Source organism: Oryctolagus cuniculus, chromosome 13 (genome assembly GCF_964237555.1).
Source record: "Oryctolagus cuniculus chromosome 13, mOryCun1.1, whole genome shotgun sequence".
NCBI lineage: Eukaryota > Metazoa > Chordata > Mammalia > Lagomorpha > Leporidae > Oryctolagus > Oryctolagus cuniculus.
In genome coordinates this window covers 79,633,925-79,649,795 of record NC_091444.1, presented here as the reverse complement: position 1 = coordinate 79,649,795, position 15,871 = coordinate 79,633,925, and the positions used below count along the sequence as shown (strand labels likewise).

The 15,871-nt window shown below is 38.7% G+C and overlaps 1 protein-coding gene across 27 annotated transcripts in view; it reads right to left on the bottom strand.

Moving 5' to 3' along the window:
- The window catches only part of TASOR2 (transcription activation suppressor family member 2), an 85,160-nt gene that overhangs the window by 19,489 nt on the left and 49,800 nt on the right, over nt 1-15,871 (bottom strand). For all 27 annotated transcript variants that reach the window (XM_051834745.2, XM_070055830.1, XM_070055822.1 and 24 more), the window contains 6 exons: nt 15,487-15,559; nt 15,313-15,375; nt 11,067-11,786; nt 7,150-7,392; nt 1,857-2,733; nt 68-497 (listed from right to left, as the gene is read on the bottom strand). In XM_051834745.2, the coding sequence (XP_051690705.1) occupies nt 68-497; nt 1,857-2,733; nt 7,150-7,392; nt 11,067-11,786; nt 15,313-15,375; nt 15,487-15,559 (2,406 nt within the window). The remainder of the gene's footprint in view (nt 1-67; nt 498-1,856; nt 2,734-7,149; nt 7,393-11,066; nt 11,787-15,312; nt 15,376-15,486; nt 15,560-15,871) is intronic.

Genomic DNA, 15,871 nt, shown 5'->3' with positions numbered 1-15,871 from the left:
ACTTTATATACAAAAAACTGAAAATGTCTGCAAAAGTAATGCCAGCATTTACAGTATTCAGTCTTACCTCACTATTGCACGAATAGATGAAATTCTGGCTTTCTGAAGTATCTAGATGACACTTTCCTGCAAAAATTTCTTTCTGTTCATTCTGTACACAGAGTTCCAAGCCTTTGACAGGAGGTGATTTAATGAAAGGAAGCAAGCAGTTATGGTCAGGGAAGGATACTTCAGTAGCATAACCTTTGGAAGTTTCTTTTGTTTCCAAAAGAGGGTCTGCAGAACATCTTTCCACTTTGGGGAACTCCTCAATTTCACTGAGTTCAAAAGATTCTAATGTACTATTTATAGACACATATTTTGCTGGGTTGCTGTGTTCTACCACTTTTCGGGATGATCTTATGACTTTGTTCTGATTGCTATAAAACAGAGCTACCCACATATGCAGTAAAAGCTTCACTTCCTCCACATTATCAGGCAAATCAGTGTTCCAGGGCCTGAGATTTTAAAGAAACACACAAAAATCACTAAAAATAGTTCTTTTGGTTGCTTATCATAAAAGTCTCTACTATTAACTTCAGTTTTGCATTTTTATTTTAAAATTTAAACATGAATATGAAATTTGCAAATAACTCTAACCCACTCATTTACAGAGAATAGAATTGAAATCAAAACATGTAGGTGACTTCTTTCAGACCGTGAAACCTGTATCACCATCGTCTGAACATGGATCTCCCAAATCCTAGACCAGCATTTGCTTTTCTGTAACACAAACTTTTGCTGGACATGATATACTTAAGATATGAATAATGCTTTCAAAGCAACTACCCAAATCCTTATTGCCTTGGTTTTCCTAATTCTTGCTAATTTACTATAACACAAATAGAAAATACTTCTTATTTTTGTCTTCTAATCATTGAAAAAGTCTAAAAATTAGAATATCTGGGCAATTTAGCAGAATTGTATATACTGTTTTAGATTACAGTTAATATCACAAAACTACAAAATGACATATAAAACATTTCTTGCCTCTGAATGGTTAAAGCAAGCAGATAGAGTGGGAATGATTTAGGGAAGCTGCATTGTTAGGCTGCAGTTAAACAGGATTAAAGCTAAGGAAATGATTCTTATAAGGTTAAGTATATATGTGAATGTAAGTATATGTGAATAGGTGCAAGGGAAGAAATCTAACTGTAAATTCCATTGGGTCATTCCATATAGCTAATGCTAACTGCCAACAGTCATGGGCCAATCACTGTGCAAAACCCTAATATATGTAATCACCTCAGGATATAACCATTATGAAACCCATACTCTTAAGAGTGTTGCCCATAGACTGTCATCCTCCATTGACATCACCTGGAAATTTGTTAGAAATGTAGATTCTTGACCTCATCCCAAACAGACTACACCAGAATCTGCAGTTCAGTGAAATCCTTGGATGATACACATACACAATGAAGACTGAAAAGCACTGTCCAGAAGCAGATAACTTGCCCACAGTACAGAGGTGATAAAACTGGAAGAGCCTAGATTCAAACCTAGATTGGTCTAAACTGCAAAGCCTGGCTGTTAACTACCCTATTATTATTGCTTTAATCCCTTCTTAAGGAAGATTAATAGAACAACCCTAAATAAAACCACTCAGTTCCTATTACTCTGACCAATGTTTTGAATATTTCCTCATGAACTTAAGTGTAAAACATAATCTCTATCTCACACTACCAAACTACTTTCACACACAACATAACACTAACACTTCTTTTTCCTCAAAGTCTCTCACAGGTTTCTTGTCTCAGTACACTAATCTCAACAGAAAAGTTACATCATTTGCATTATATTTCACTCATACTTACCCATGTAATGCTCTTACAACAGTTTTTTCTAGTGGATTATTTGTATATTTGCTATCTAAGCTGAATGCATATTCTGCTTCACATTTGAATGTGACCTTCAAGGAGCCATCACAGCTAAATACGTTATGAGAGTAATAAACATTTTTAAGATTGGAAGACATCAATCGGCTCTTGCGCTTTATCAGTGGATCCTCAGAAAGCTTTTGTAGTGGGGAGATGTTTTGCTGATGCCGAAAAGGCATGACTTTTCCCACTGGGGTTCCTGCATCAGGGCCTTTTGTCCCATTCTTGGCAAAGGCAGGACCTGGTATCCCTCTCTGGTGTAGATATTTCTTGGAGTGTTCTGCAAGGAGTAGGGCATATGAATGTTCCACAGCAACAAAAGTGTTTTGGCTTGCATCTGAAGGGGCTGACGTTTCCACAGTAAGTGCTGACTGGACTTTAGCAGGGGCCTGACTACAAGAAACCAAGTTCTCTTCATCTTGGCTGACAGTTAAGTCTGACCCTGAATTACTCTTCTTATCAGAGGATGGCTTAACTAATAGTCCACCTTTCTGACTTTTAATTCCCCTATGATATTCATGGTCAGATGTACCTCGCAAAGTACTTTCTTTAGGGAGCACAACATCATTTTGTAACAATTCAGTGCAGGGAAGGTTTCTAGGCTCAGCTGATGGAGTGGAAGAAGTAGCAGATCGTAATGCTAGGTCAGCTAACATATTTAGGGCCTGGGAATCATAGTTCATAATGGAGTTTTCAGTAAGATCTTTCTGATCCACCGTGGTATTTTCTGGTTGAACTGTATTTACATTAATAGCATCTTTTGGGCCATCTGATGAAACTTGTGATTCAAGCTGTGAAATAGTTTCTCCTTTGGCTTCCATATGAAAAGAAAAGAAAAAAAGACAATATAATGTTTGCTTTTCATAGAATTCTCTGCCATATTACTATGCCTTAGCAAAAATTAATGGTTAAGTCAACATATTCAAGATAAGTTACACAGATTACATATTAAAATTTCACCATCTCTTCCAAACCTCAGAGCAATTATGGCGCATCAACCAAAGGAACAAATCCTAAGTATATTCATTAATTTAACAGGAAAAATGCACTTACTGGACTATATGTTAGCTTAAGAAATATAAAAAAAGAAATAAAACAAATGGAAAATAGAAATGAGACCTGCCTTGGAGAGCTTACAATCTAGTTGGGACTTAAAAATACAGAAGTTTGGGGCTGGCATTGTGATATAGCAGGTAAAACTACTGCCTGTGATGCAGCCAACGCATATCGGCACCAGTTCAAGTCCTGATTGTTTCACTTCCGATCCAGCTCTCTGCTAAAGGCCTAAGAAATCAGTGAAGATGGCCCAAGTCGTTGGGTCCCTGCCACTCACATGGGAAACCTGGAAGAAGCCATCAGCTTTGGCCTGGTCCAGCCACCATCATTATGCCCATCTGGGGACTGAACTAGGGGATGAAAGATCAATTTTCTCTGTAACTCTTTCAAATAAATAAATCCAAAAAAAGGGAATGAAGGGAGGGAGGGAGGGAAAAGAATATAGAAAGTTTGAGGGGTAGACATTGTAGCATAACAGGTAAAGCCATTGCCTGTGATGCCAGCATCCCACATGGGTGCCAATTGGTGTCTTGGCTACTCCACTTCTGATCTAGCTCCCTGCTAATCAACTGGGAAAAACAGCAGAAGATGGCCTAAGTATTTGGCCCCTTCTGCCCCCACCAGGAAGACACAAGTGAAGCTCTGGGCTACAATCTTGCCACTGTACCCATCTGGGAAGTGAACCAGTCCATGGAATATCTTGTATGTCTCTCCCTTGCTCTGTAACTCTTTCAAGTAAATAAAAAAATAAATTTTTTAAAAACTTTATATAGAATTTTGAAGTACATATTATAGTCTTTCTCAGAACCATGTCCCCTTCAAAACTTCTTGAGAAACCACCAATGTTCAAATAGATTTTTTTAAAAATGATTTTAGGGATGGGGCTGGTGCTGTGGCGTAGCGAGTTGAGCCGCTGCCTGCAGTGCCAGAATCCCATATGGGCACCGGCTGAAGTCCTGGCTGCTCCACTTCTGATCCAGCTCTCTGCTATGGCCTGGGAAAGCAGTGGAAGATGGCCCAAGTCTTTGGGTCCCTGCACGCACGTGGGAGACCTGGAAGAAGCTCCTGGCTCCTGGCTTCAGATCAGCACAGTTCCAGCTGTTGTGGCCATCTGGGGAGTGAACCAGAGGGTGAAAGACCTCTCTCTCTCTCTGCCTCTGCCTCTCTGTAACTCTGCCTTTCAAATAAATAAATCAATCAAAAGGAAAGAAAAATGATTTTAGGAGCTGGCGCTGTGGCACAGTGGGTTAAAGTCCTGGATGCAGCACCAGCACCCCATATGAGCTCCAGTTCAAGTCCTGGCTGCTCTACTTCTGATCCAGCTCCCTGCTAATGCCTGGTAAAGCAGTGGAGGGCCCCTGCACCCTAAAGAAGCTCTTGGCTCCTAGCTTCAGATTGGCTCAGCTCTGGCCATTGTGGCCATTTGAACCAGTGGATGGAGGACCTCTCTCTCTGTAATACTGTCATTCAAATAAATAAAATAAATCTTCAAAAGAAAATAAACTGATTTTAATTGTAAGGTATAGGAATAATGATATGAATAAAAAATTAAGTCATGACCCTTATAGATTTGCCCTTATTCAGAGTCACTAATTTCATCACCTTCTACAATTTTATTTTCAGTACTGAAAACACATTCCCCTTTATTTGCAAAAGAGCAAATCTACTGATAGCCTTCTTTTCCGTAGACAATCAAATCTATCCATTTGTCTTTCATTAGAAAATTTATATTCTCCTGTGATTTGCTTAGGTATTCTCAGAACATTAATTATTACTCCTTAAATGCTAGCATTATGAAGGATAAAGTTTACAACTATACTAAATAGCAAATCCCTGTTGTAGATCACTGGATTGACAGCAAAACCAACTGTGTTCCTTTACAAAATTAAATAGTAGCAGGTTTGAAATGAATTAACAACCTGCTATGAAAGCACTTAATAGAATTAGGAGGGTGTACATGGGAAAGAGTGTAAAATTAATCTATCAGTGCCCAGTTTTTATTTAAAATAGCAAAATCCAAGGGAGGTAGGTAGAAGAAAGGAATCTAAAGCTCAAAATTATCTTTTTAGTCTCATGGGTATATTGAAAACATGTATTTTGTGATTTGATCATTTACTGATACTTTCTTCATCCTATATTTAATAACATTATGGCATATATATATATACATACATATATTCCTATATCATCTCTTAAATGTATCACTTATAAGTAAAGCCTATATAACAAATATCATTGAAGAAAAATGGTATAATTTAATAGATATAGTGTCACATAAATCTATTATGGCTTTGTTTTAGGTTCACAGTTTAAAATACAACAGTGATAATTTCTATTTAAGACATATAGATATGAAGACAACATGAGTGAACTGTATAAAAAATCTAGAGTTCAGTGAATAAAAAACTATTAAAAACTCTAAGAAGAGAAAGTCATTAGTTTCAGTAACAAAATGATTGACTTAAACAATTCTTCTTTGAGTCTGATAAAATATTTAAATCAGTAATTTTCAAACTGAGGCTAACATGGCTATGTTCCATCTGCCTTATTAAACTCTAATACTTCAATAACTGAAAGAAATTAGTATAAATGATTAAGAAATGGAAGAAAAAGTAAGAGATTACCTTGAAATTTTAACTTGAAATGTGTCTGCACAATACTTACAGATATAAGCATTACAAATTAGCCTATTTTTGAACATACAATCTGAAAACTTTTTCTGGCCTCACTATTCTGCAATATCCAATTGTATACTACCTCCCATCAATCAATATATCTGAAAGCCAGTTCAGTACAAAGAATTCAAGTGATACTCCCAAGAATATATCTATTTACATAATTTTTTTGCATTTGAAAGGCAGAGAAACAGAGAGGGGCAGAATGCAAGAGTTGAGAAAGAAGAAGGGAGAGAGAAAGATGTATCTTCCATCTGCTAATTCACTCCCCAAATGGCCACAACAGCCGAGGCATGGTCAAGCTGAAGCCAGGAGTCTGGAACCCCATCTGGGTTTCCTTCTTGGGTGGCAGGGGCCCAAGTACTTTGGCTATCCTCTGATGCTTTTCCAGGCAAATAAGCAGGGAGCGGGATCAGAAACAGGGCAGCAGGGAGTCGAAATGGCATCCCAATATGGGATGCAGACGTCACAAGTGACAGCTTAACCTGATGCATCACAACACTGGTCCTTGTTTTCATATTTACAAGCTAACTGGAAAAATAGGATCAAGATACATCAAATCGTTAGAAAATAGTACAATTTAAATTCTACAATGGTTTCAAAAACCTAAAAGGAGATAGAGATCAGTGACGGTCAAACCATGAGGCAGTGCCTCCTTATGGAAGTAGAATTTAGCAGCGCAGAACCTAGATGGAGAAGAATTGCATAACCATGAAAGTACACATGATCCACATGAGGACTCACTGACCAAGCAAAAGGGAAAGAACATGTCAATAATAGTAGGAGCCGAATTTGATCCAACGGTTAAGATACTGCTTGGGACACCCACAACCATATGGGAGTACCTGAGTATGGATTAAGCTCCTGGTTTTGGCTGGGGACCATTGCGGTCATTTAGGGAGTGAACCAGCAGATAGTACATCTATCTGTCTGTCTCTCCCTCACTCTCTGTAATTCTGCCTCTAATAAATAAATCAATCTTTTAAAAAAAGTTTCTATCTAGTGAGCAACTGGAAATACAGAACAGGAGTTCTCAGTGGTTCATATAATGAAATTTTATCATTCAGTAAAGAAAAAATAGAAAACTAAAATAACTTTTTAAATTAATGCATTTTAAACCAAATACAGGATTTTGGATTAATCTGTTTATAATTCCTTTTCGGCAAACTTATAACCTATTTTTGAAACTGATTATGGTCTAGAAAAATAGTGCCAGATGTTACTTGCTTATACATTTACATAAATAAGGCTATTTATATCTTAACTGTAGACAATTCAAATCGGGTTCAGGCTTTATGCAAAGTAAAAAGTAGAATCTAATTTGAGAAGGCTAAAATCATTGCAACCAAGTGCCTTATTCATGTTAGTGTCTGAACTAAAGATTATAGAAGAATTATTGGTAAATTTCAACTGCTTGTATATTATTTCAATATATTATCTTGTAATCTTTATTACATCTGTATTGTGGTATTTACATTCACAGGAAGAATATTTCTTACCAGATTGTGGCTGCTTTCTGATTCTGGGATTCTGGTAACCTTTTACTATATTTACCCTCTGTTTGTGAAGAGATTTCTTCATAGATGTTTTATTTCTTAAAACAGTTTTGACTGGAGATTTTTCTTGTTTCCTTGCCCTTTTAGCATTTGTTGACACTGGAACATCTTTAGAAATAGGAGCTTCTTGGTTCTTCCTATTCAATTTGGTTTTCTGTACAAATTGTGCTGTCAACACTTCCGCACCTGATGTAGAAAAAGATGCCATTTTTAAAGGGGTAGGGATTCAGATATTATCTGTATAGCTTTTTCCTTTTCCGTTGGTTCACCCCCCAAATGGTTACTACGGCCGACGCCCTGCGCCGATCTGAAGCCAGGAGCCAGGCGCTTCCTCCTGGTCTCTCATGCGAGTGCAGGGACCCAAGCACTTGGGCTATCCTCCACTGCCCTCCCGGGCCATGGCAGAGAGCTGGACTGGAAGAGGAGCAATGGGGACATAATCTAGCGCCCCAACCAGGACTAGAACCCAGGGTGCCGGCGCCGCAGGCAGAGGATTAGCTAAGTGAGCTGTGGCGCCAGCTTTTTTTTTTTTGGATCCAGCTCTCTGCTATGGCCTGGGAAAGCAGTAGAAGATGGCCTAAGTTCTTTGGCCCCTGCAACCGCGTGAGAGATGCAGAAGTAGCTCCTGGCTCCTGGCTTTGGATTGGTGCAGCTCCGGCCATTGCAGCCATTGGGGGAGTGAATCAGTGGATGGAAGACCTCTCTCTGCCACTCTGTAACTCTGCCTTTCAAATAAATAAATCGAAGTTTTAATACTTTATGAAAAATAATGTTTTCAGAAAAGATGGGATAATTGAACAAAGTCTGCACCTGGTTTCATTTCCTACAAATATACTATCTTACAAAAATATCTCTTTTACAAAATGCTCTGCTTTGCATTTCATATGGAAGAAAATGGCTAAAGGTAGAAGTAGGAAGGGTGCAAACAATACTATCTGCTTATAGTATACTCTTAAAGGGTTAATACATTATTTCTCACTGAGAACACTAAATATGATATTAAGTAGTTTAAAAAACTATGATGAGTGTTAGTGAAATGTAGGGGGGAAAAGAAACTATTTCACTTAATCTATCGGGAATCAGAGAAAGAAATAGTTTTTAGAAAAGCTTTCAGAATCTCTTAATGTTGTACATTTCCCTCGGTCTAATTAATATTCTCTGTACTAAGCTATTATATGAAATAAATCAGCATATAGGTTTTTTTAAGAATCAGATTTCTCATTCCATTCCAGTTGTACTTTCTAAAATGAGGCAAAATATAAATTAAGCAGGAAAACAGTTAAATTAAAAAGAAAGATTAGACAACCAAAACATAGGAGGAAACATTTCTAATATTTGCATATACAGGAAGGGAAGACAATTCAGAAACCCAGGTACTGGGGAAAAAAACAAAAGTGAAATAACAAGGTAATCTGATGGGATTATTCTGCTTATACTTATTGCTCAATGACATGTTTCTCAAATTGCAAGTAATAATCCACGTTGAGCTATAAAGTAAATTTGATATGTCACAACTAGGATTCTTTCTCAAATTATATAAAAACAGAATAGAAATTAGCAAATTATATTACATAGAGTAAATGTTTTTTTGAAATTTTTGTTTCAGTCATACATAAATTTGTGGATATATATTTCATACAGTAGATATAATTAAAAACATCTGAGAAAAAGGAACAGTGTATATTGAGTTACACATAATCTATTAATATTTTAAAGCAAATTAGTTCACACAGAGTAAAAACTCAGTATGTTGGCCTGAAATATATTTACAGCAGGGGTACAATATAACCCAATGCTTTACACTGCCATACTTTCTATAACTCTCCTGATACACATGCATCCATACCACTATTCAAATCATAACAGGCGGCCAGAAATCACTATTTGTTAAGCCACTGTGCAGAACTTTAATTAATGGGAATCATACAGTTATCCCAGATGGTAATTCCTTGGGCACCAACAATCTCATATTCAAAACATTATAGATGGTGTTAGCAAAATTACTCCATGAAGTGCCAAGAGTATACATTTTCAGCTCTCTGTCACAACTGCTTACCTCTGCCACTGAAGCATGAGTAGACAGCACACAGAATGACAGAGTGGTACTTTGGCTATAGTGTGCTGACAATTTTATTAGGAAGTTACATAGCATGTGATTCTCTACTCCTTTCGAGGAAATATACTAAATATAATTCGAGATGAATCCAACCTAGTTATGGTCTGCTGTGCACTAAAGTGCATTTGTCAATATACTAAATGGCTCTAGACTGTGACTCTCAATTTTCAAGGGGCATCAAAATCACTTGTGGGACTTTTTCAGTATGTTTCCAGGCCACTGCACATTTCATCTAAGTACGTATGTCATAGGATCCAAGTAATCACTTTAAGAACTCTGTTACGGGGCTAGCGCTTTGGTGCAGTGGGTCACGCCACTGCTTGCAATGCAAGCATCCCAAATGGGCACAGGTTCAAGTCCTGGATGCTCTACTTCTGATTCCACTCCCTGCTAATAATCTGGGGAGAGCCGGCGCCGTGGCTCAATAGGCTAATCCTCCACCTTGCGGCGCCGGCACACCGGGTTCTAGTCCCGGTTGGGGCGCCGGATTCTGTCCCGGTTGCCCCTCTTCCAGGCCAGCTCTCTGCTATGGCCAGGGAGTGCAGTGGAGGATGGCCCAGGTGCTTGGGCCCTGCACCCCATGGGAGACCAGGAAAAGCACCTGGCTCCTGGCTCCTGCCAGGATCAGCGCGGTGCGCCGGCTGCAGCGGCGGCCATTGGAGGGTGAACCAGCGGCAAAAGGAAGACCTTTCTCTCTCTGTCTCTCTCTCTCACTGTCCACTCTGCCTGTCAAAATAAAAAAAAAAAAAAAAAAAAAAAAAAAATCTTTAAAAAAAAAAAAAAAATAATAATCTGGGGAAAGCAGCAGAAAATACTGCTGGGCCATGAAGCAGTTGTTCCTAGCTCCTGGCATCAGCCTGTAACTCTGCTTTTCAAATGAATTTTTTAAAAAAATCCTTTAAAAAGTCAAATAAACAAATCTTTTAAAAAAACACAAAAAGAACTCTGTAACTGTTACACAATGGAATAGAAACTGCTTTAGTTTGTTGTTGGTTTTGTGTTTCTTGTTTTTTTTTTTTTTTTTTTTTTTTGGACAGGCAGAGTGGACAGTGAGAGAGAGACAGAAAGGTCTTCCTTTGCCGTTGGTTCACCCTCCAATGGCCGGTGCACCACGCTGATCCGAAGGCAGGAGCCAGGTACTTATCCTGGTCTCCCATGGGCTGCAGAGCCCAAGCACTTGGGCCATCTTCCACTGCCTTCCCGGGCCAGAGCAGAGAGCTGGCCTGGAAGAGGGGCAACCGGGACAGAATCCGGCACCCTGACCAGGACTAGAACCCGGTGTACCGGCACTGTAAAGCAGAGGATTAGCCTAGTGAGCCGAGGCACCGGCCTGCTTTAGTTTTCAGTGTTTAGACTGTCAGCTATCATTTTTTGTTGCTAGTGGTGTACCAGATTTTAGAAGATCTTTTACTACCAACTCCATCTGTCTGAAGATGGTACAGAAATTGAATGATCACCTTTCTTAGAATATAAAGTAAATATAGTTTGAGTTACAGGTAAAACATATGTTTTTGGTGGGTAAACTTTTAAGATATATTAGTTTTTCCTATTTCTTGGTTTTTAGCTATTACTTAGATCAGTGTTTCTCAAGCTTTAGCATACAAGTAAGTCAGGTGGAGAGAAATGCTTGTGTTTCTAACAAACTTCTAGCATGCTGCAAAACTGCAGTCCACATGAATTCAGACAAGAATAGGGTTTGAATAAAATAGTGATTATTATAATAATCCACATACATGGTGCTTACCTCTTTTTCTTTTCTGAGGAAACTGTCCTTTAACCAACTTAAGAGTAGTTGGTGACTGTGAACCACTGCCTGCTCCAAGCACACTTCTTTTAGGAAAGGGGCAGCACAAATTCACCCTTTTACTTGGTACCACAGGAAGCATGCTGGCCTTTCTCTTGGGCTGCACTCTCAGATTTGATACTGGACTCAGTGGAACCACAGTTCCCTGCTTTGCTTTCAGTCTTTCTTTAGAATTATTTTCTGTTTCATTGTCTTTTCTTACTTCTGCCTCTGAGTCAAGAAATTCAGGATCTGGAGTCATAACTAAAGAAAATCCAGCATCACAAATTCCATCTGAAATACAAGTAGACTGAGAATCCTCTGCTAACAAATCCAAGGCAGTAGATATTTCTAAAATGTAACCACTAGGATCTGAAAAATAAGACTTCAACAGATTTAATGACTCTAAAGGGCACTTTTCAGCTGGAGGAACCAAGTCAAAACCATCTGACGGTTTTCCAAAGAGTGCGGTCTCTCTAATTCCATCCTGAGGAGCAGCAGTCAATGAAGGCCTTCTGTCCTCCATACACAGTTCTTGGAAATTTTGTTTTACTAATGTATTTGGATGGATTCCTTCTTCAGGAAGTGATTTTTTTGCTTCTAGTAGGGCACAATTAAGGGCAGGTAAAATAGGTATGACCTTCAATAAGATGTCATCTTCAACTTTCAAATCTTTCACCTCTGAAATATATTTAAGCACATATTAAAATTCTTAATTTTTTTTACAAAACACACAAGAAAGTAGTATTTTAGGTTTCAAAATGATGGGATGATTAAATACTCTAGTTTAAAAATAAAAACCTAAATGACAACAATAAGAAGACTTATTGGTACATTTCATGAATCTCCATCTATTTGAAATTAACAGACATATTGAACTAAAAAGTAATCATTTGACAAACAATTGCTAGCTAGAATGAGTAAACCCTGCTTTCCATTCCATCTCACCTGACAAGGAGCTCAGTGTAAGCTCAATGGTCCTTAAAAGCAGTAGTACCAGCCTTTGGAGCTGGCAGATGTGCTTTCAAACTTTTTTTTCTGCTTTTAAAACATCTCATTTTATCTGTGCATCACTCACTTTAACACCTTTTTACAGGTTATAAAAGCAAACCAAGTGAAAAAACAGCCTTATTAACCTTATCTCATCGTAATTGTTGCTAATTTCACCACTTGTTCTACCAAAAGAAATAAAAATTAGACCTCCAATGCCTAGTAGATGGAAATAGGAACTGTACGATTTCTTTTAATGAAAAAGTATGTGCAGAATTACAAAACACCAAGTTAGTCCTATACCATTAGCACTATACCAAGTATTAAACAGAAAAGGGGGCCGGCTCCGTGGCACAGTAGGTTAATCCTCCACTTGGGGCGCCAGCATCCCATATGGGCGCTGGTTCTAGTCCCGGCTGCTCCTCTTCCAGTTCAGCTCTCTGCTATGGCCTGGGAAAGCAGTAGAAGATGGTCCAAGTGCTTTGGGCCCCTGCACCCACACAAAAGACCAGGAAGTAGCACCTGGCTTCTGGCTTGGGATCGGCACAGCTCCGCCCATTGCGGCCATTTGAGGAGTGAACCTCAAACCATTTGAGGAGTGAAAGGAAGACCTTTCTCTCTGTCTTTCCCTCTCACTGTCTATAATTCTACCTCTCAAATAAATAAATAAATATTTTTAAAAAAAAAAGAAGAATAGGAAAAGAAGCATGAATAAGAATGAACCCTTCTTTGTAGTTTCTTACTTAAAACAGAGTAACATGTAAAGGAAAAATAAAATATAAAAGGTCTCTATATACTATTAAGGACACAATTCACAATAAAGCAGTATTTTCTAGTCAATGTTATGTGTATTGTCTGGTGTTGTGAGCTTCATTTTTAACAGTGCCTCATCCCTTCTTAAAATGAGTTATCTATTTGTAAATTGTTGATTTCTTTGGACCATTGTCTGCACAAACTTTGTAGAGCATTAATGATTTCATCACCTTTTCACGCACGTTTTACTATAAATTTCATGTTGACCATTGTTTTTGTTTTTGTTTTTGTTTTGACAGGCAGAGTCAGACAGTGAGAGAGAGAGAGAAAGGTCTTCCTTTTTCCGTTGGTTCACCCTCCAAAGTGGCCACTATGGCCGGCATGTTGTGGCTGTTGCGCTGCGCCGATCTGAAGCCAGGAGCCAGGTGCTTCCTCCTGGTCTCCCATGCCGGTGCAGGGCCCAAGAACCTGGGCCATCCTCCACTGCACTCCCGGGCCACAGCAGAGAGCTAGACTGGAAGAGGAGCAACCGGGACAGAATCTGGCGCCCTGACTGGGACTAGAACCCGGGGTGCCAGTGCCACAGGCAGAGGATTAGCCTAGTGAGCCGTGGCGCCAGCCAGCTATTTTAATTTTTGCAGAATTCAAGCTTATTTTTCTCTTCAACTGATGTCTTATCCTTTTGAGTGCCTTACACTAGACCCAGATACATTATAAAAAGGCCGGTCCAAGTTTATTTTGGTGCAAAAACAAAACTGAAATCCATGCATAGTTTTTTCATAATATGTACTTTCCATAAATTTTTTTGAAGATCCCCTACTGAATTAAGGCAGACTAGAGTCTCTCCATCTTTTTATTCATTATCTCCCCCAAGAGTTATTTCAGACTTAAGTTTTTCCCCTAATTGGCCTCTGTAATTTTAATATCACATATATATTACATATTTGTTAATGTACTACATGAGTAAAAAATTTTTCCCCAAAAGCTAAGTTTTGGTCCTTTCTTTTCTTTTTTTTTTTTTTTAAAGATTTTATTTATTTATTTGAGAGGTAGAGTTACAGAGAGTGAGAGGGAGAGACAGAGGGAAAGGTCTTCCATCCACTGGTTCACTCCCCAGATGGCCACAACAGCTGGAGCTGATCCGATCCAAAGCCAGAAGCCAGGAGCTTTTTTCTGGTCTCTCATGTGGGTGCAGGGGCCCAAGGACTTGGGCCATCTTCTACTGCTCTCCCAGGCCATAGCATGAAGTTGAATTGGAAGAGGAACAGCCAGCCGAGAGTAGAACCAGCACCCATATAGGATGCCAGTGCCGCAGGCAGAGGATTAACCTACTGCACCACGGCACCAGCCCCTGGTCCTTTCAAGAGTCAACATCACCCTGAGAATACATGGGCTAGAGAAGAAGGAAACCAACAGTCCCAACAGAGAGAATAGTATCTATGAAGACCCTGAGTTATAGTTAAATAACAGATCATAGTAAAAGTATCTTTTAGCAAATGTTGTTCAATAACAAATGAGTTCAATTTTGAACAAGCTGAATTTGAGGAACCTTTGAAGTAACTCAGTGAAAACATCAATGGATAGTTTGGAGACACAGATCTGAAGTTCAGAGGAAAGGGAAAGCCTACAAAGGAGGCCAAGAAGGATCAACTTGGGGGGCTGATGCTGTAACACACTGGGTTAAGCCACTGACTATCAGAGTGCTGGCTAGAGTCACTGTACTCCATTGCCAATCCAGCTCCCTGCTAATGCTCCTAGAAAAGCAGCAAACGATAGCCAAGGTACTAGGGAGCCTGCTACCCATGTGAGAGACCCAAATGGAGTTCCTGGCTCAGGGTTTCAGCTTGGCTCAGACTGGCTATTGTAACCATTTGGGGAGTGATTCAGTATATGGAAGACTGTGGGGCCAGCGCTGTGGCATGGTAGGCTAAGCTTCCACCTGTGGTGCCGGCATTCTATGTGGGCACCAGTTTGTGTTCCAGCTGCTCTTCTTCCAATCCAGCTCTCTTCTTATGGCCTGGGAAAGCAGTAGAAGATGGCTCAAGTGTTTAGGCCCGTGCACCCACATGAGAAAACTGGAAGAAGCTTCTGGCTCCTGGCTTCAGATTGGCCCAGCTGCGGTCATTTGGGAAGTGAACTAGTGGATGGAAGACCTTTCTCTGTCTCACTCTCTCTTTCTCTCTCTCTCTGTAACTCTACCTCTCAAATAAATAATATCTTTAAAAAAAAAGTATATGGAAGATTGCTCGCTCTCTCTTCCTCTGTGTTACTCTTTCAAATAAGTCATTCTATAAAGGAAGAAATAAAAGGAAAGGAGAGGGAGGATCAACCAGAGAGGTAACAGGATGAAAGTTATTTAAGAGGAAAAGTTAGTTAACTATCATGTGCTACTGCAAAGTCAAATCAGACAAAGACTGAAAAATATCCAATATACCAAGTGAACTACAAGATACTTGATACTTACCTGTTGACAGGGATGAATGGCCTAAATGTAACCCAATTACACCTATCTGCTCACCTCCAAAATCTATACATAATGAAAATCAGAAGAAATTGTTAGGTTATTGATCTTAAAAAAAAAAAAAAAAACAAGAATAAACATAGTAAAAAAAATTTTTTCAAATAAATTTGTCCTTACCTGATTCTGATATTAAGGCTGATGATGTAAGTAAAATAAAAAAACCTCGATCATCTAAGCATTTGATGATTGCCTTTAAAATTAAAAAAGAAAGAACATTATTCTTCAATTCTATCCTCCTTGTTCTAGCTACATTATTCAGTGAATTTTGAGCTAATTAAAAAAAATCTTAAAATATTATTATATACAGAAATCAGGAGAATTCTGTCCCTAGTATTAGAAACTAAAATTGCCTTAGCTCAGATAATCTTAGTCCTACTTAACTACAAAAAACAAGTAGCATACCAAGTGTTAGTTTTAGAATAGTGTTTAAGTATATAACAAATCAATCAGAAAACCCTTATTTCATTTCTTTCACTGAGATATTTGAAATTCTATATCACTA